At 48.6% G+C, this 20,003-nt stretch overlaps 1 protein-coding gene across 5 annotated transcripts in view; it reads right to left on the bottom strand.

Moving 5' to 3' along the window:
• Positions 1-19,695, bottom strand: part of CAST (calpastatin) — a 58,315-nt gene extending 38,620 nt beyond the window's left edge. For 4 of the 5 annotated variants that reach the window (XM_074933264.1, XM_074933271.1, XM_074933265.1 and 1 more), the window contains exons 1-3: positions 19,575-19,695; positions 14,116-14,181; positions 4,309-4,383 (exon numbers count right to left, since the gene is read on the bottom strand). In XM_074933264.1, coding sequence (XP_074789365.1) covers positions 4,309-4,383; positions 14,116-14,181; positions 19,575-19,625 — 192 coding nt within the window. In that variant the 5' untranslated portion in view covers positions 19,626-19,695. Of the gene's footprint in view, positions 1-4,308; positions 4,384-14,115; positions 14,182-19,133; positions 19,221-19,574 lie in introns of those variants that run through there. The other variant, XM_074933266.1, reaches the window with a different exon arrangement.
• Between the last annotated feature and the right edge of the window lie 308 nt (positions 19,696-20,003).

The raw sequence follows: 20,003 nt of genomic DNA, 5'->3' as shown, positions 1-20,003 counted from the left end.
AGAAAGCAGGCTGAATCCCCCTTTCAAACAGTGTGAATTTGGATGCCAGCTGAAAGTAATCAACCTTAAATTTCTTAAATCATTAAGATCAAGAGGCTGCCTCTGAAAATATCCAAGATCTGTCAAGTCTGAAATGAAAATAATTCTTACTGAATTTTTTCAGCACGAATTCAATCAATCGTCCATGAAAGTAATATGGACAAAGATTCTCACCTCACTAAGCTACAGCAGCCAGCAACCAAAAGAAAATAATTACTCACTCAGAACTCATTAAAACCAATCCCAAAAATGTGCTACACAAAAAGCAGCAAAACTTTATTGGAGATCAAGAGAATTACCATATAAGAACACAAAGATCCAAGAAAGACTGCTGGATCCAGCTGTGCTCAAATGTTAGTGCCTTCTATAAATAGCTATGATTGAACACTGAGCTAGAAATTGGCTTTCCTGTTGGCTGTGGGACTGGTAAAAACCACTGAAAGGGCTGCAAAAGAAAACACAGCGGTGCTGGTAGGGCGCCTTCTGCAGAGGAGGGAGCGTGGTTCAGTTCTTCCCCCTCGCTGCTGCCTACGAACACCGGTAGCGACGACCTCCCTGTCTGTGCACCCCGGCAGTGAGCGTACAGAGGGAGGAGGCTCCTGGGAGCAAATACCAGTATTCCTGCTGACCACAACCTTACATGAATCTAACTTCCCACTCCACTGACCTGACAGGGCACCACGAGGCACACACTTACCGAAAAGACCCTGGTACAAACGAACAGTCAAACAGGACTTCCCATCAGAAAGGAAAGAAAGGCTTGTGGCAAAGAGAGAGAAGTCAGAACTGATGCTTCAGTTAAGTATCTTTAAATTATTCATTTAGATTTGAGTCACACAGAATCTGGGGACATCAAGGCTGCCGATTAAACTTCCTAGGTGCCCTTAACACAGAGAGCACAAAAGCCACACAGATATAAGTGAGAGGAGACAAGAGAGGCGGCACTTATTGCTCAGACCGCACGGACACACGCAGCCGAACAAAATCCCCGTGAGAAGACACTGAGAAGCAGCAGCGAGTGAATACGGGCTGCAATGCCAGGAACTAACGAGCAAAGGGATAAAATTACGACACAAAGAATGTCAGTTCAGATACACGGCGCAGAGAAAACGAAGCCAGACAGCTAAGTGCTTGCTCTCAGGAGCAGTCGGCATGACAGGACGCTGTCAGAGGAAAGTTAAACTGCCCAAATACTAGCCGGGCATTAGGCAATGACAAGCAGTCATCACACACGAGTTCCTGTGTCTCAAACTCAGAAATAGAGGTGACCCAATCAGAACACAACTTATTATTATTACTTACTAATTGAAGGGAAAATGGCTTAGGCCATAACGGAGAGGCAGCCCCCCCCCCAAGGCTATCCAGTTTAGAGTAGGTCATTTCACCACAGGGCAGGAGTAGGTGAAAAAAATGAACAGCTCAAGCTGGAGCAACTCAACTGCCCCACCTCACCTGCCTCTTCAAAGAAGTTATAAGTTTATTGGGGGTAAGGTACATAAACGAAAAGCGTTCTCAACCAACAAAATGATTAAGGAATCGAGAGGGATTTTGCACGTGAAACACAGTAAAGCTAAAGCAGGGAAAAAAATTAAAGGAAGAAACCGCAGCCCTGAAGTGGTCTGAAAACTGGTGAAGTATTTCTGATTGTATTAAAAGCCTTGATCTGTTTTGCAGCAAAAGAGAAAAGGCTGATTTGCCCTTTCAAGAAACAGTTCCTTTCCCGTAAAATTCCTGTAAATAAAAAAAAAAAAATCCCTGCAAAATTTTTCTTTTGAATAGTTGTTTTTAGAGACAAAAAGAAGGGCAGAAAAGAATACAGCTAGCCAAATGGCTTAAAAAGAAGTATGGGTGGCACAAGCTACAAGAACATAACAATGAATCTCAGCGTTTTGCTCTATTTCAACTAAAAGTATAGGAGATTGTTAAAATTAAAAGGTATAATTAAGAGAAGGTTTAGGCCAACTGAAGAAAGGTAGTTGTGGCCAAGTGGTAACTAAAAAGCTTAAAATAGCTATTGATTAAGAGTTAATATTAGACAGCATGAGGTAAGTATTTTCATAGTACATAATCTTTACCAATAAATATTTTGGAACATCACAGAAACTGGAGAAGCACCAACCACTGAATAAAACACATAACCTAAGTGGCCATAACCTAATATAAAGCAATTCCTGGCAATTACATTACACTGCATTCTTTTCATGACGCTGCCTTCCAGTTCTTACACTTAATAGCATCACCAGAAATTGTACCCTGCCCACTTTATGTAAAAGATACACTTATAATAGAACACATACAGAAAAAAAGACTTAAAGATGCGTTAGTTAGCAAATTAGTTAGACACGAGCTTCCACATGACTGTGTAAACTGATATGCAGAAAGATTATATTGGAGATCACCCCACCCTGTAGAGCTGTCATGGGAACTACGTGTGGATGACTGCATCCTGCTGGACGATCAGGAGAAAGGCCCTGGCGAACTGCAGGGAATAGAAAGAAAAGCAGCAAAAACGTTGGGCTGTCTTCAGTGGTCTTCAGACATTGGAAGGAAGGGACAACAGTATGTGTATCCTTGTGTCCTCCTTCACTGAGTAGAAACCAAAAATAGTTACTTAGGTAGCACAGAGGTATCTTTAAGAATATTATTTTACAAAAGCATTGATTAAGAAAATTAAAAAAAAAATTCAAAAGCAGAAACAGATCCTGGTGGAAGGATCCTTCAGACGATGGGGTATCTCCAGATAGGGAATCCTGTGGTGGAGTCCGCTGACTCCTCGCTGTACCTCAGCTCAGGCTGACCAAGGAGCCACCAGCCTCATGTCCTGGGGGTGACCTGCCGAGCTGGGACATTCCTGGCTCACATACGAGGGCGTGAAGGTGTCTTGATAAATATTTCGAAAGGAAAGGTGGCTTGGAAACCCCAAAGTGCAAGATAACCGAAGCACAGGACAAGATACCAGAGGTGAAATGAAGACACCTCTCCCGTCTGTAGTACTGACTAGCAGGCAACTCCTTCACCTCTAAGTGCCACCATCAGGGTGGGCCCAACCTGAGCTCTCCCCGAGACACACCTGGGCAGCACGCCCAGCGACTCCCCCCTCGCGCAGGGACGGCTCCCAAGGTTTGAGACTCCTCACCCGAGACCAAGAGATCCTTCCTCACCCAAGGCAGAGAGATCCCCCACCCACGACAGATCCTCGGTAAGCGACCGGCAGCACAATACTGTAAAACATTACTGATCCACATAGCTACCCAGTGCTATTCTGAACACTGTATGGGTAATTCTGTTAGACATAAACCATTGGCCAAGTCTGAAATTAAGATCGGATCCAGTCACCCCTAGGCTCCAAAAGGAGTTTAGAAAGCAAGGGGGTCCACTCTGAACCTCGTGACTCGACGAGACAGCCCTCCTTCCTCTCTGCATCTCCGCTCTGTGAATCTAACTCAATTCTAACTCAACTTTCCTTTGTACTTTTCTTCATGCAGTCATTAATTTGCCATCAAACTTACTGAACCTTGTCAAACCACCGTTCAGCTTTGTTAAATTCCATCAAACCTACTGAACTCTGTCAAATTATTATTTTACCTCCATAAAACACATTGCTGCTTCTCTCTTTTGAGCGAGGTGCCCTCCATTCAGCCGCAACAAACATGCACCTGGCAGCAATTACCAGCCATCAGTTCACGTGTGGCCACCATCAGAAAGTGCATTTTTGACACCCCATTTCAGTGCTTTGCAAGACCTTAGCATGCTTAACGCGATGCCTGCTTCTCGTCATTGACTACTAACTGCACTCCAGTACACAAGTTGTCTTGGTGAGGCCTCGTACACCACCTCCCCAAGGGACCCAACTGCTGCAGGGGCTATGAAAGCAAAGAGAGTTACCCGTGCTTCCATCTCATCGGGACCTGCTGAGTAAATAAACAGAATCCAAACATAAAACAATACCCAAGGGTGAAGAACCAACCATGGGCCCGTCAGTCAAATTAAGTTTGCTACCCGGGTTTTTTTAAGTAACTTGGAGACTAACAAAGAACAGGTGAACGGGGAGAATATTACCCAGCCTATTTCCTCAAGAAGTCAGCACAAGCATTCTGCTGACTTGTATTCCTCCTCCATTTCAATTCACCACAATTTCTACTGAGACATGAAGAGCCTCCTAGTGTTGGAGAATGCTGGTAAACAAACCGTTTCCTATCCCACTGCAGGAGATGAAGTTGTATCACATCCTCTTTCTTTTAAGAGATCATTTCCTCAAGTATGGATTACCTGAGCAGCAGCAGGTGCTCCACTTGTCTGTGTTTTGGGGGGTTGGCTGACGACATTAGCAGTTGCTGGTTTCTTCTACAAAATAAAAGAAAGGCATAATAAACATCAGAAATGTTTATGAAGAAAAAGAAAAGCCAAGTAAAACTGTAAGCCAAAAAAAAGTATAAAAAAAGGTACGCTAAAAAAAATGCCCATTAGAACATTTTATTCAAGGCAGGTCATCCAAAAATAAATTCTCCTATCTAGCTTTAATTCACACAGACTCCTTTCAGACAGTTTTGCCCAGCCCAGAACAGGCTGAGTTCTTCTGTACTGTTTTATGGATGATATATAAATCTGTGCTATTTCCTGTGGCAGAGCGGCTCCGTTTTAATTAAGACAGTAACCACATACACTTCAGCGAAAAGTAGCAATGAAAGTAAGATGGGTAAACTACTGCTGTACAGACATAACTTGAAGGACAACACTGCAGGTAGTATTACACCCGGGGCAGGGAAGTGAAAGATACAAAGTTAAGGGCAATAGGATGGCTCCTAGGTAATAAAAACTCTGGCAACCGAAACAAAACCACGACATCACCTTTGAACCTGCAGTTTTTGCCCAAAGCAATGCCATTATTATCAAGTACCACTAAGTACCACTGCAAAAACTCAGCAATTGCTGAAATGACATCTAATGAAGACTGGGAAAACAAACCATTAGTAACGAACACAGCAAAAAGCATCAGGTTTTTGGCAGTGGCAGATGGGTAAGACCTATTCATTTTCTCTGGTAAGTGGAAGCTCGAGATTCACAACATAAATAAAGCCTTCATGCTTTAATTACGAGCAGATTCAGTCATCAAACTTGTACCCGAACTCAGAAGCACCAGCTTCCAGCCGATGGGGCACCAGGTACTGCAACAGACCGGGACGCTCACAGCCCTCTGTCGTTTAGGTAATTCCATCTCCCCTTCCCTTTCCGATTTGGCCCCAAAACCAGGACAGCCTCTGGAATAAACAAAGCTGCCCACTCAACAGCCGACCTCCAGGCAGAGCCTGGGGCAGCAGGCCACCCTCTGCAGCCATTTAGAGAAGATTGACATCACAGAAATGTGGTCTGAGGGCACAGGCTGACACAAAGTGGGATATTCACATCACTGGCCAAACTGGAAACAGTGACATCCAAGTAAAACGTCACAGTATGTTGCAAAAAACAAGCGAAACAGTGATTTTCCCACTTAAAGGGATGTTAGGAGTGTGGCTGCCTCTGCCAGACACTCTATCCCAGCATGCTCCTGCAAGGGAATCCATGCTGAAATCCAGTGCTGCCCAGTACACACCAGTACTACCCAGTACAGACCTGCACAGTGGTTGGGGACACCGGGTCTCCATCCGGGCTGAGAGATGGTGGTTGCAGGTTCAACCAGCAGCACCCACAGCCACATCCCCTCCTCTGGGGCTGGCGGGGGCAGGAGCTCACTGGTGCAAGCGCACATACCCGGCACCCTCTGGGCTCTGTCGCGGGTCCCCCCAGTGCCAGCACAGCCCCTCTGAACCCCAGCACCCCTGCCCGGCCCTCTGACCCCTCCACGGGTCCCCTGCTCGCTGCACACCCACCCCACGGGCACCCCACGCTTGTGGGAACCCCCCAAGCCCAGACCCGGGGCCTCCGTCGAGCGCTGACGCACACCCCGCGCACACCCGGCCTGGGGAGGACACAGACGCTCGCCCCCCCGCAGCCAGCACCGGGCACTGGGCTGTGACCCCTGCGCAGGGCCTGGCCCCACCACAGCCTGGTCCCCCCAATCTCCAGCCTCGTCCGCTGCCAAGTCCCGGCTCAACACAGCTTCTCCAGAGCCCACCCACCACCAACAACCACCAGACTGGTTTCTGGTTGTTGCCTTCGCTGAGAATTGCTCAGGTTCTACGTCCCCCCTTTCTCTCTCCCTTTCCTTCTCCCCCCAGCTGAGAAGATAAAACATCCTCAGGCTCCACACGCCCAACTAGTGCCACTGACCAGGCCTGGGCTCATCACAGCCTCCCTCATCACACGTCAGTCAGGTTTGTCTTGGCATTTTCTTCTTACGTCTCCTCTGACCAGACACCCTTATGGGAGCAGACACTCTCCTTCCACACACCCTTCAACCCGCTTTAGAATGAACATTTTTAACACCTCTAAGCAAGCAGCAGTCTTCCAGCCCTAGACGGCAATGCTCCTGGAGGGCGGTGGCTTTGTACAGACAGTACCGAGAGGCAGAATGCCTTGGGCTTTATCTCTGATGTTGGGCATTAAAGACTCAGCAATAAGCATTACCCACAAACCCTTCAGCTTTTAAATAAGTTATTAAGTTGCTGAAGGAACATAAAATTTTAAATGCTACTTTCCATTTTCAAAAAGAAAAGAAAAAAAATAGTCAAGAAAGAGCAGACCTCTGAAGAGCAATCAGTATTCCGGGTACATGTTCTGTACTGGTGCTCTCCACTTCCACATCACGCTCAGCCTTTGGATCAGGACCAAAAGGTTCCAGGACTTATCACTGGCTCTTAAGGCTATGTCTAACATAACTGTGAGGCTCTGAAAAGCCACAGATAAAACACTGAGTTGCAGGAGGTTTTTTATCAACATATTAAAATTTTTCAGGCATGAGGCTAGCCTTCCCCCTGTCCCCCCCCCCAGTCTGAACTAGAAAAAAATCCAACAGAGTAAAATAAATCCTTGTTCTGAGCATGAACTTATGATAATCAATTTAAAAGTATGAAGAAAAAATCATTAATGCAAACATTCCCCTGTTTCATGGTAAGCAGAACAGCAATAAAGATACAGGTAGGAGAGCGAGAAGAAAAAGAAGCACGTAAATTCTGCTCTGGAGTTGAGAAAGACTACCCGGAAAGTTAAGCCACCACATCAAATCAGTATTCTTTACTGAATACTGACCATGATAGGCTGAGAAATACATCTTAGTTCCCAGGGTCATCTTTCAATGGTAACTTCTTTGGTATCTACCCCTTAAAGCATTTGTAAAAGCAGAAAAATTGGCGACATCATGCGACTGGGTTCATCCTTCTTTTATGCTTAAGAAAATAATGATGTTATGTGCTTCCCAGCATCCTCCCCACAATGCTCCTTCCAGGCAAACCGGTTCTGACACCCTTTATCAACAAATCCATCAGAGCTGCTCCCGTCTTCCCCAACCAGAGAAGAGGAAGGGTGGTTTCTTTTCTGTGACAATCTCAGACACAATCAGCTGAAGAATCACCTTGCAGCCGTACTCCTATCTCGCTTCCCAGCCCGATAATAACAGAGCTAATGAATTATCAGAACATAAAACTTCTTTATGACAGGAATTAGAGGAATCAAGAGCCTGTACAGAATTGTGTGTGAAGGACTAAAAGCCGTGGCATACAGGCACTTGTAACCTACTCTTTATTATTAGCAGTGGCTTCAAAACAGAAAGCCAAAACATGGTTTCACAGTGGAAGATTAATTCCTCCATGTTTAATAAAGGGGAGATAAAACATATATCACTTTGATAAATAAATTTTCTAAGAGATGACGTGCACTAAGACTGGTGTCTACATGGATTAAATGTTCGTTTTGGACTGTAACAATCAAGTGTTCATTATAGTATTGCAATGAGAATGCACACGGTACAGGTCTTTTAAGGAAAAAAAAGTATCTTCACGTGAGGAAGGAATGTGCAATCCCTGTCCTGGAAATGATTTTGCCAACCATAAGCAGCGTTTCAGCCTCCACCTTTCATCTCTTATTCAAGAACTGCTTGAGCAGCAACCACGCTCTACCTCTTCCTACGGGGGGAAGATCCTCACATAGCAACAGCTCCCAATGAGTACCAAAACTTAAATAATGCTATTTTTCAAGCACTTTTCACATCTTAGACAAAGAAGAACCAAAGCAGAAAAGGAAGATGGGCAAACAAGCCAGTGCTGCACTCCTCATAACCCCTCTGCCGAGGATGGATCAGGTCCACACTGTCCTGCAGCCACCAGCAGGTGCAGGGGGTGAAAAACCAACCAACCAAAGCAGTTTAAAACAAAAAATTTGGTAACAATGCAGAAAGAGACCTGACAAACACTCCAATCAAAGCTACCTGTGCACCTTCACTGTCCAGACCAGCAGTGGGCACCCCAACGAGTTTTTACCAGTCATAATGTCTTTGCTCAGCATTATGCCCCGGGACTCTCAAGTAACTCTGAGGCTTTTTCTGGGTAAGGAATCCTGCAGAACAAGCATCGGGATTAAAAACCATCACAGAAATCCTGATGTCAGAGCGACGAATCGATTCTGAAAGGACAGTAACGCTTCAGCGCCAATTATCACTGTCATCCTTTCAAAGTAAAGAATTTATTTCCTGCTAAGTAAAGAAAAATGGGCTGAGCAAGCAGCACGTGTTTTGTCCTCACGGCTGTAAAGCATGACTTGAAATGGCAGGATGCCTTAGGGAGGGTCTTGTTTCATACTGTATCTGGTAACACACAGCCCTGCTCTAATCTGGAGCTTTGAATTCCTACAATATGTGGCTCCATCTTCCTTTTAATACCACCCTTTTTAAACCAGCAATTATTTAACACCACATTTTACACCAGCAACGCACAGGCTCCATTTTCAGACAGACACAGAAGCTCTCCTTGGTTATTTCCCTCCACAACAGTAAAAAGAAAACAGATCTTTCCAGATTACGTGCAGTTAACGACACAAGCATGAATCCACTCAAAACAGAGCAGGGGGTTTTCAGAGCAGAATCCCCCACGATGGGAGTGCTGAATTACACACGTGGTTACTGTGCCCCCAAGGGCGGCCCTCCAAGGGGGCAACACTGAACACGGTGTTCAATTCAAGAACAGGGCAGCAGGACCACACTGCTCATTACAACACTCAGTTACTGAGTCCGGATGAAGTTTCACTTTTCCCACCTCCCTGTCTCTAGCAGTACAAAAGAAAACAAAAATGTGATGTAGAAACAGGTCGGGTACGTGCTGATACTCCTCCTGAATACTCTCACAGATTCACACAATTTGTGGCCAGGGGACTTCTTAATTTCAGTGTATTTTATAAACTGTCCTGGGTTTCTATTGAGTGATTTCATCCCATCCCCCCTTGAAAGTATTTATATTTTAGCATCCAAAAGCTTCTAGGGCACGCAGGCCTCAGTGGCATACAAAACGTGCCGTGATCTGAAACTGGTGGGAGGGCACACGTCCACAGCAGACAACGTCGAAGTGAGGGGTAAAGGAAAACCACAGCAGCTGTCGCTGAGACTTAACACTACAGACAAAACTGCTGAAGGCCTTGGAACCTCAGGAGGGAATGAGAAGAAAGGAGATTTCCTATTTCATACACTTCATGACAGCCTGCTGCAAACACGTGGACTCAGGACTGGGATGACAGAAGTCCGGGAGAGAACAGAGGGACAGTCATGGGAAGAGAGCAGCACATCGCTCACTCGTACCGGGTGGCAGGTGCATCTGAGCTGCAAATATATGTGAGAGCTTCGAGGGCACGAGCAACCACCAATTCCAACAACGTTCTGTTCTGTTAACATCTACTGTACGAAAACATTTCATGAAAGCTGATTTAGATTCTCAAGAAGTGTCTGATTCTCCTTAGAGTGTGAATTCAATGAACATGAGGTTCTGAAGGCCACGACACAAGGAGTTAAGGTGTATCCCTGGGGTTGAACCTTTGTCCTTGAGTGGTGCCCAATACAACCACAAGACACACACACCTGCACCGTCAACTACAGTGATAAAGAGTCACCGGTATCTTCTTCTGGTTATGTATCCTAACACACCTGCTGTTTCCAACTCCAGCAAATCTGCCTGTTTCTACAAGACACCATGTACAGAGGCACATTCAGTTGCTCATCATTATACTGACAGATTATCTGTATCTCAACTTAAAAGCTGACCATTCCTGTCGGGAGTAGATCCCCCACTCTGCCTACACGTAAAGCTTGAGTAGCACTGCCGAAATGAGGCCAACCAGTATGATGGTACCTCTCCTCTGCTAACGTACATTAGGTCATGAAGCGGACAAGGATCTCTCCAAGAGCAGTCACAGTCCTCTCCCTTCCAAAACCCTCCCGACACCCCTCTCTGCTGTGCCAGACGCAGTGGCACCATCAGCGTAACCAAAGGGCTGCTGAGGAACTACCACAGGCTGCTGTGAAGGACCAGGGTTAAACAGGTATAAACCTTGGGGCTTGTTTCCAGGTTGGCTTTTGTTTTCAGAAACTGGACAGACTGAATTTAGCATCCTAGAACGCCCGCTCTGCTTTATGTTTGTGGCCACTGAGCAGAAGAGGCGAGAGTGGACCCTCAGGAAGAGAAGCAGGGAAGGATTCTGTGCATCCTTCACTTTCCAAGCTCGACAGCCACCAAGCAGAGCGGAGGCTGCTGGAAGCTGCTGCCGGACTGACCGGCTGCCTCCTCCAGCCCGACCGCCAGCTGTGGCTGCGCCCCTCCTGCGCCAGCCCCCCGGCACGGCACAACGCCGTGGGTCTCAGAAGTGTCATTTTTAAGTGAGGGGCTGACACAAACTGCAGCTGCCAGCTCTGCTCCCGACACCGCCAAGCAGGATGCCGAGGGAAGAGCTCGCTGCAGCAGCGGGTTCACAGCTCCCCTCCGAGCGCCGAGGAAGGACGCTGTTTATCACACAGCTGCATGGACCAGGCTGCTACGTGGTTTCTTTTCTCTCCGGCGGAGCAGCCACGGGAGAGGCATTCCAGCTGTGGGCTTCAGCACCTCCCCTTCCCCACATTCCGTCTGTGTCACCCAGAGAACGTGTCTCCTTCCCACAAGGCTTTACAATCTCAGGATGGGAGCACTGCGTGGTGACGGCTGAGCAGCAAGCCACTGGGAACTTGAAACGTAAACACTTCCCGAGGAAACGCTCTTACAAACTCACATCTGGCGGCACATCACAGACATGCTGCTATGACTGTATGCAATTCCAAAACTACAGTGTTATTAAACGTACCATCGACAACACGGCTAACTCCTAACTCCTTTAAAGCATTGTTTTATTTTATTGTATTGCAACGCTAGAAATGGAAAGATCTTAACAAGCCACTGAATCTCCTCAGCACCTCTGCGCAAGTGCATATGTCACCAAGCAGGTTTCTATTTACAGTAAACACGCTGTGGGTTTTTTTCAATCTGCTTTTAAGTCTCCAAAAAGGAAAAGCTTCAGAAACCTAATTCTACACCTTAACAGTACTCATTTTGATGTTGTGGCTAATGAGCACCGCCTACTCAAAACCTGTGTCAGACCTTCCCTACCTTTGCTTTTAAAGCTTTACTCTTCTCTCACTCCTTCAGGACTATACACACACAGAATCTGAGAGACAGAGTCATTTATTGTTATTTTTAGTTAAACAATGAGCATACAGGCTTTTACGATTTTCCCTTCGATATGAAGACGAACTCTTCAAAGACCTTTGTACTTCCTTGTCATTTTTATAACACATCACCAAACCTTTTTCTATCAGGGAGGTGAACAAACTCAATATTCTAGACAAGATTGTCCACAGCTATCTATGGACAGATTATAAATGTTGGTTTTAAAAACTGAAGACTACAGGAATAACCTCTAACTTTTAAACAAAAATATAACACTGGAGACACTTGGGGAAGCTGTACAAAGATTTTGAGTTGCTGCCTCAACTGCTACAAAACCCAATGTTTTGGAGGTAGATGTGAACCATGGTGGGGCTAACGCTGTTCAAGGAGCCTAAGGAGAAGTGTTTTCATCTACCTTCGCTTTTAAGCATGGTAAAGTCAACGGAGTAAGTCAAACACACAAACAGTCGAACTCACAAGAGGAAACACACGTTCAGTATTCTGAGGAGTCAAAAAGCAAAAGCATCAGAACAATAAACTTAGTAACAGCCTTCTCTTCTAGCTCGAAACACCTTCCCGGCGAGAGGTCAGAAATAGTACCTCCACCACCCAAACTACAGGCTTCAACTCCCACCCTTCCCAGGCAGAAGTCAGCACTTCCATGTTAAAGAGCAACAACGAGCAGTCAAGGAATCTGGCATTAAACTGAGGATGTATAAAGGGACAATGCTGTTTAAGAAAATCTTCGGCGGTCTGGAGAGGAAAGGAGGAACTCGTTCCCAGGCTAGAGAGGTATGTGGACAGGAAAGGAAGATAATTGCTTTAATCATCTACTTCAGAGGACGGTAATAAAAGCCCTCACTGGCCTTGATTTGCAGTGCAGTCAGACACACCACAGCTTAGACAAAGTTATTTTCCAAACAGCTTCAGGCACCGGGCACACCTATTCCTGGCCTCCCTGTACCAACGACTGGCATTTGAAGCCAGGGAGTAGAAAAGCAGACAAATTCTCCTTTCTGAACCCGCTGCCAGCCTTCCCTGGGGAAGAGCAGAGCAGAGGCTGCGGGGGCACCAGAGATCAGTGCTGGCACCTTCCCCTTCATCACCTACCCGCATCCCTGCAGCGCACAGGAACCCACCCCCGAGCAGACACCAGGGCCGGAGAGAGGAGACCCTCGAGGGGACCCTCCCGAGCACCACCCCTGCACCGCCCGCAAAAACAAACAAACGGCTTCTGGCTGTTAACAACAGCCGCTGGGCTGGCTGTAACGCTGCTGCTTCAGCAGACGCAAGGTTAACCCAGCAGGGACTCCTGAACTCCTAAATGCCCATTCCCAAGGAAGCAGTATCTTGAAAAATCAGTTTTTTCTAAAATACAGCCCTGATCACCTATTTGCAAGAGTGTAAGGGGGCAGCCCAGGCGTGCAACATCGATGTATGCATTAGGGTTCGTATCTTTGGAAGAAAGGCCAGGACACAGGCAAGGTGGGAAGTGTCACAGTGCGCTCTCTTCGCCCGTAATTACGGACAATCGAAAAACCAGGATTGTTGGGTGTGTCCCTGAAATGCGGGGGTTTCAACCCCCAGCCCCACATTAAGGTTGACATAGGGGTGATTCCCACAGCCCTTCCCAAAGGGGGGTGAGTTTCCCTTTAGGCTCCCCCCAGGGTGGGGCGGCCTGGCAGACAGAGCCATGGGGTAAAGGAGCCCCAGGGGTCCCACAGTGAGTAACCCAAGGTCAGGGGTCCCACGCAGGGAGAACAGCTGGGACCCCTGGCAGGAGGGGCAGTGTCTGTGTGTGAGGGGGATGCCCTGTGCAGAGTTCCCTGCTGGGGAAGGACCTCCCGCCTCCCTGGGACTGGGCCCCACTCAGGTCTGGCTGTTGTAAACGCGGGCTGTGTAGAGATTCAGTGTGTGGCTTCCTTGCTCTGATGTGTTTGGCTGGTTGACTCGGGTGTCTCCCGTCCCTTCTATGGGAAACTGCATCTCACCATTTATCCCACCCATTGCTGGTCGTGCGGTGTCGTTGCTGGGGTCAGTGGGATTGATGTCCATTATGTATAATCTGGCTTGTTTGTACCCCCAGCACTCACCCATGTGCTGACCCTTTTGTATCAAATACAATCTGGTTATTGGTTCATCTTTATGCCGGCTGTGTCCTTTATGCTAGGCCTCATGACTGGCAAAACAGTCCCACAGGGTGTCTGCAGGACAGGCACTGGAACCATTTCCACCAATACTAACACAAAATATTTGTGGAAGGATGAACAGGGCAAAGAAATACTTTCAGTGGGCGGCTCAAGCAGCACAAGACAAAACTATACATTCCTGGAATGAATAATGAGTGACTACGGTCATCAGATAATTATCTGAAAAACACCACTTTGTTATCAAAGGACAGAAATCTGTATAGGAGGAAATTCACGATCAACTTTTCTTCTTAATGTGTTCAAATACTTGAATTTACCTCTGCTGCTTCTGCTTTTTTCTCTTCCGGTTTGGAAGAAGCTTCACTTGCCTTCTTGTCACCATGCTGTAAGTAGAGAAAATAGATGGGTAGTTATTAAGATCTTTAATTATAAATTCTATGTAGAGAAATTCCAGAACATCTTAGAGCACATGTGATTCCTTTCACCTGCCACAATACAACAGAAGGGAACATTCTAACTTTTCCTTCTTGCTAATGGAGAGGATTTCTAAATGACCTGTGGGATAACTTCAACCAAAATCACAGTCAGGAAGTCATGACCTCCCGGGCAGTACAGGTAACATGATGGTTCTTGGGAAAAGTTCTGGAAGATACTGAGCTTATCGCTCATTCCTCACCAGCACAGCCCTCTCCAATACTTGCTTCGGCAACGCTGTGGGCCCCACAGGAGCTCTCAGAGAGACCAACACAACGTCACAACCACGAGCCACAAGCCAACACCTGAACAACGTTCCGCAGAGTCGTCAGGATGCTCCCTATGCCCATCCCTCCCTACCTGGGAGAAACCTGTTACTATAATTCCTAGAACTCTGCTGCTGACATACAAAAAATAAACGCTGTAACCATTCAGACACAGGTCCACATTAGGAAAGACAGTTCCTCCAGGTTCCCCAAACCTCCCGCAGCTTTCATCCCCTCCCAGACTTTAAACCCCTTGCTTCCATCAGACCTGATGTGCCATCCCGTTTGCTCCCCACGCGCAGCAACATACAGAAAGACACAGCTTGTTCAGTGTTTTACTCTATGCAAAGTGCTGAATACGGTCCCTCAAAAAACATCTTTTTCAAACGCATACTGTGTAAGCTTTAGAATTAAAAAAAAAAAAAAAAAAAGTAAAAAGCAAGACATTTTACCATGAATGTAAAAGGCAACATAATACAACAATTATCTAATATCTCAGCTAGTGTAACTTCCCCCGGCAAGTGAGACATCTGGGAATGAGGACTCCTGTCTGGTTTGTTTTGTTAAGTAAAGACAGGAGATGATTTGAGGCCTGTTTATTCCCTTCTGCTTTGAGGGCTGAGCAGCAGGAGTAATGAAGTAATGACTTCCTACAGATTTTTCTTTACATGGCTATAGGGAGAAAGTAATGATCCATGTATCACTGCACCTTCTTCAAGGGAAACGTGTTCAAGCTCACCAGCGCTCAGGTTGGGAAAATATTATAGCTGAATGAACAAATAAAACTAAAAGTAGCCAAATAGCATGCCTCTCATCTCTTTCCATTATGGTGGTACGCGACAAAAATGTTGAAGATTGTTCAGACAACCTCTAATAATTCAAGTTTTTAAAATGAGTTTGGGCATGGCTGCGATACTTGACAAGTTTTAAAATTGAAAGTGCTCTTCTCGTATTCCAATTGTGCCTCTTCAAGGGAAAAACGAGTCGCGTAGGTTGTCTTTTCAGATGAGAGATGAATTGATTCACTGCTCTATAATAGCACTTTCGGTATAGACACAATTAACCCAGTTATCTGTGCTTTTTACTGCTGCAATAAAAGCACACCACATACATCCCAATAAAAGCAACGCCGGTGAGCGTGCGTTCGCTGGCCAAGTGGCAGCCCCAGAGCCTGCACTGCTGGAAGGCTCCTGCCCAGCTAAACTCGTCTGTGTAGAGCGCGCTCTCTCCTCAAGCAACGCCCTCGGCATGGCGACACTCTGAAAGCCAAGTGCTACCCCAAATCCAGCTAATTCACCTCATAAATTGAGCACGTCTTTCTGCTCATTGTGTGGATCTTACTGCTTCTGTTCATTTGCTTCTTCAAACGCAGACAGAGCTTAAACAGCAGCGACACCAACCAGCTTTGTTTAGTTTTTTTTCTTTTATTAAACAAAGTTGCAGAATGCAGGATCCTCACTTAGATCCTACTGAGTGTGCCAGACTTTTACCAGGGCCATATCCAGTGTGGCCCTTCCTCCCCAAGCCCTCTCCTCGCCCTCGCACCGCCACCAGACAGGACACCGCACCGGTCCCAGTCCTGGGACTAGGACGAGCGGGACAGGCTGTGTCCCAGTGGGCAGGTGGAGCTCAGTGTCCCCTCTGCGGTGTCAGGGCCCCTGCCCTTGCCCGCTGTGTCTTCCCAGCCCCGGAGCAGGCTGGTCTGTGCGGGCTGTGGAGGGCAGAAGGGGCTGGCAGGGCTCCCTCCAACACCTTCCAGCAGAAGATCAACTCCACATCCCTGAGAGACCCCGGGGCAGCTTCACCGCCCAGAGAGGACAAGGAATGGGCTGGGACAAGGACACAACACTGCCACTCAAGGTGGAGAGAAATTAAATGCTGTCTTCCCTCCAGAAGGCTGTCAGACCGCACCCAGAATAACGAGACTTTGACCAAAAGGCCAAATACTATTTTGACCGTGGGAACAAAGCACGTATGGCCTGACCAAAGTCATTTTTTTTGCAGTAAGTTGGAGTCAGGCACTATGTACACATTAAGTGCTGACACTCTCTGGCCTCAGATAACAAAAAAGCCTACGGAAGTATTACCTCACTTGAAAGTCTGCCACCCCGAGGAGGTGGCCTTGGGAAGCACAACTTCCCAAGACACCTTCCGAGAAGACTATGCCGGTTCCCTGAACAGCCGATGCTTAAGACAGGAGAGGGACCCTGTTTCAAAAATGCCCTTCAACAGCTCTTTTCTGCTCTGTGTTTTCAAGGTTTGACCCGTCTAATAAAGAAATAAATATGTAAATAAGACAAAGCCAATAAATCAATCTGCTTAGCGAGAGTCTAAGCTCAGGTTATTTAGGACAGTATGCATGCACTGCTCCTTTACAGTCCCAAGTGGACAACAGGGTTGACTTTTCCTTTGGGCACACACTTCTCTTTTTCTGTCATCTTTCCTTATAATGCTGAAGAAATGTATCTGTAACCATGTCAGTGGACACAGAATCATCTCAGTTGGAAAAGACCGTGAAGATCATCTACTCCAACCACTGACCTCACACCGACCGTTCTCGGGACAGGAGCAGCTCCAGCTCTGCCACACAACCACTGAGTGTACAGTTGAAGTTACATTTCTAGTTTAACTAACAAGCTAACAACAATTCCTTAAGTCGGCGCAAACCATCTCCCAACTGGACTAAAAACAAAAAATGCAAACCCACCCTTAATGGCATGTCCACAAAATGGACAAGTATCATGAACGAGAACGTTTATCCTGAGATCTTCATCCTGTTCTTCAGGGCACAAGTGTCCTGACACTGGTGTTTTATGGACACACCTTTAACGTCTGATTCAAAGAGCATTCATAAAGAAAGCAACTGGCCTAGGTGAGAAGCACGGAGTGAAATACCAACAACTGAACACACGGCTGCATTCTCAGCCTGCGCTTGTGAAAACCAGACCTCAGCTAAAGGTCTTGCTTCAAGAGATTCCTTCTAAACCTCTGGGGGCCCACCAGCACTCACGAGCCCTTGGTTCAAAGCCGTTGCGCAGCATCTCGGAGGGCTGCAGCGACGAGACGCTCAGTCAGTGGGTGAGAAGGTTCTGGGCTGAAGGCAACCAGCTCTGCAGTACAGATATTAAAGGAGACGTGCCATTTGAGGTGGACAGCGGCCTGACCGTCGTGTTCAGTCGCAACTGGGAAGAAAGCGGAGGGAGACCTCTGATGCTGCTCAGAAAACTGCCGGATGGAAAGAGGTGTCAGGAGAACTACAACCGAACTATGTACGGACAGGAAGGTGAGATCTAGATTCTTCTTACAGCCATCCCATTCTGCTTGAAACACACCAGCCTGTAAAAACCTCGGGAGAACAACCAGTGAATCTCTTTTGGGCCTGGCCCTTTCCTTCACCTCTCCAGCTTCGCTTACTCACCCTCCAGACCATGGATGAAAGCGCCACGTGTGACACAGGTGCACGGGGTGGGGAGGGCTCCAGCCTCACGTGGAGGCCTGCGGGTGCTACTCAGGTGCCAACAACTGCAGCGACAGGTTTCCATCGGAGCATGCACAGGAGGGGTTTCCTCACCTGATCACAGGCAGCCACACTGTCCCTTTTCTCACCCTGGATTCAGCGACCCCGGACTACCGAGGCCTTTGACATTGGTGTCATCACTTAACGCAGCAATCCCCAAACTTTCCTCCTTGTGACTCTGCTGTCACCTCCACCACGCTGTACCACCGATCTGACTTGGTGTAACAAATGACACAGGAAAACATCACTCAACACTGATCCAAGCTACTTAAACCACTTTAAAAGTGCAGCTGTGAATTCAACATCTACCCGATTATGTATTTAGGAAATACATTAAAGTGATGTTTCCTCTGAAAGCCACCTTGCACAACGCCTACTTTCTGTAAAACTTTAACAGAAGGCCAACTTTTTTTTTTCTTTCTACTCCAGAGAGACACCAACTGTTTCCTCATATGACTAATAAATTATAAAGAAGACTTCTAAATGCAATTGCAGGTTTGTCACAGTAATGAGTAGCGACCTAAGTCCAGCCAAACCACACAGAGCCATCAGAGAGCTGTGGCTGGCTTGGGGGGTATTTAGCAAGCGACAACTATTCCTGGCAACTCCACCACCTACCTGCAGCTGAGAACACGCTTCTGAGCTGAGGCGCTCTGCGGGGTTTTATCCACGGCAGAAACAACCCCATGAAAACTGCCTTTTGCCGCGGATCGCAGTGTTCTCACCGAGCGCTCGTTTCGCCGGCTAGCGAGCGAGTTTGCGTTATTCAGAAGATGACAAAAACTGGCAACAGCACGAAAAAGCCCGTTTTTCCGCGTGGCTCTCAGGAGAGCGGCGGGGGATGACGGAAGGGCACCCCCGGAACGCCGCGTCCTCATCTGGCCTCAAGAACTACTGAGCGAGAGTTTAAAACAAGCGCCGATTTGCCGCCAGTCACCGCAAAACCCTTTCCTTATCCCTTCTTAAGCCCCACGGCCGGCGAGGGGCGGGAGCCTCCCCGGCACCGCACCCGGGGCACCGCACCCCGCCCGCCGCAGCCCCGGTCGCCCCGCGGTGTCCCCGGCCGCCCCGTATTTACCATGGCGTACCACCACCGCGCGAAGGCCATGGCGCTGCCGCTGCTCCTCGCCGCCCGCACGGCCCGGGACGCGCCCGGCCCCGGCTCCCGCCTCCGCCCCAGGGCGGCGCCCGCCTCCGCCCCCACAGCGGGCGGCCGGGGAGGAGCGGCGGGGCCCGCCACCGCCCGCACCCCTACAGCCCCACCGCCCGCACCCCTACAGCCCCACACACCCCTACAGCCCCACCGCCCGCACCCCTACAGCCCCACACAGCCCACAGCCCCACACACCCCTACAACCCCGCACCCCTACAGCCCACAGCCCCCTACAGCCCACACACCCTTACAGCCTCGCACACCTACAGCCCCACACACCCCTCACAGCCCACCCCCCCTCAAACAGCCCCCCACCCCTTCGCACCCCCCAGCCCCGCCGGGCCCCGCGCCCCCGCCCCACCTTACCCCCGCGGGCGCGGCGGGGAGCGGCCGCGGGCCCGCCCCGGGCTGCGACATGGCGGCGGCGCTGGGCTCCTGCCGCCGGGGCTGCGGCCGCCGGCGCTGCTGCGGGACCCGGGCGAGCGGCCCTGGGGCGGCGGGTCTGGGCGCGCAGCGGTCCCGGCGCCACCGCCGCCTCTCCCGGCGGCCGGTCCCTCCCCTTCCTGCCGGGGCCGCGGCCGGGGGGAAGCGGGAACGCGGCCGGACGCCGCGGCTCGGGAGCGGGGCGGGAGGCGGCGGCCCGCCAGCGCCGGCGGGGAGAGCAGTGCCTGTTCTTCAGAAAAGTCGAGGTCTGAGGGGGAAGAAAATGCACAGACACTTTTCGTTTTCCTCGCGAAAGTCGGTCCCTCAGCCCTGCCGCTTGGAAAGCCTCGGGCGGGGACGCGGCCCTGCGCT

Source organism: Athene noctua, chromosome Z, assembly GCF_965140245.1.
Source record: "Athene noctua chromosome Z, bAthNoc1.hap1.1, whole genome shotgun sequence".
NCBI classification, from domain to species: Eukaryota; Metazoa; Chordata; class Aves; order Strigiformes; family Strigidae; genus Athene; species Athene noctua.
Note: the sequence above shows the minus strand (reverse complement) of the source record. Positions and strands in the feature narration are given on the sequence as shown.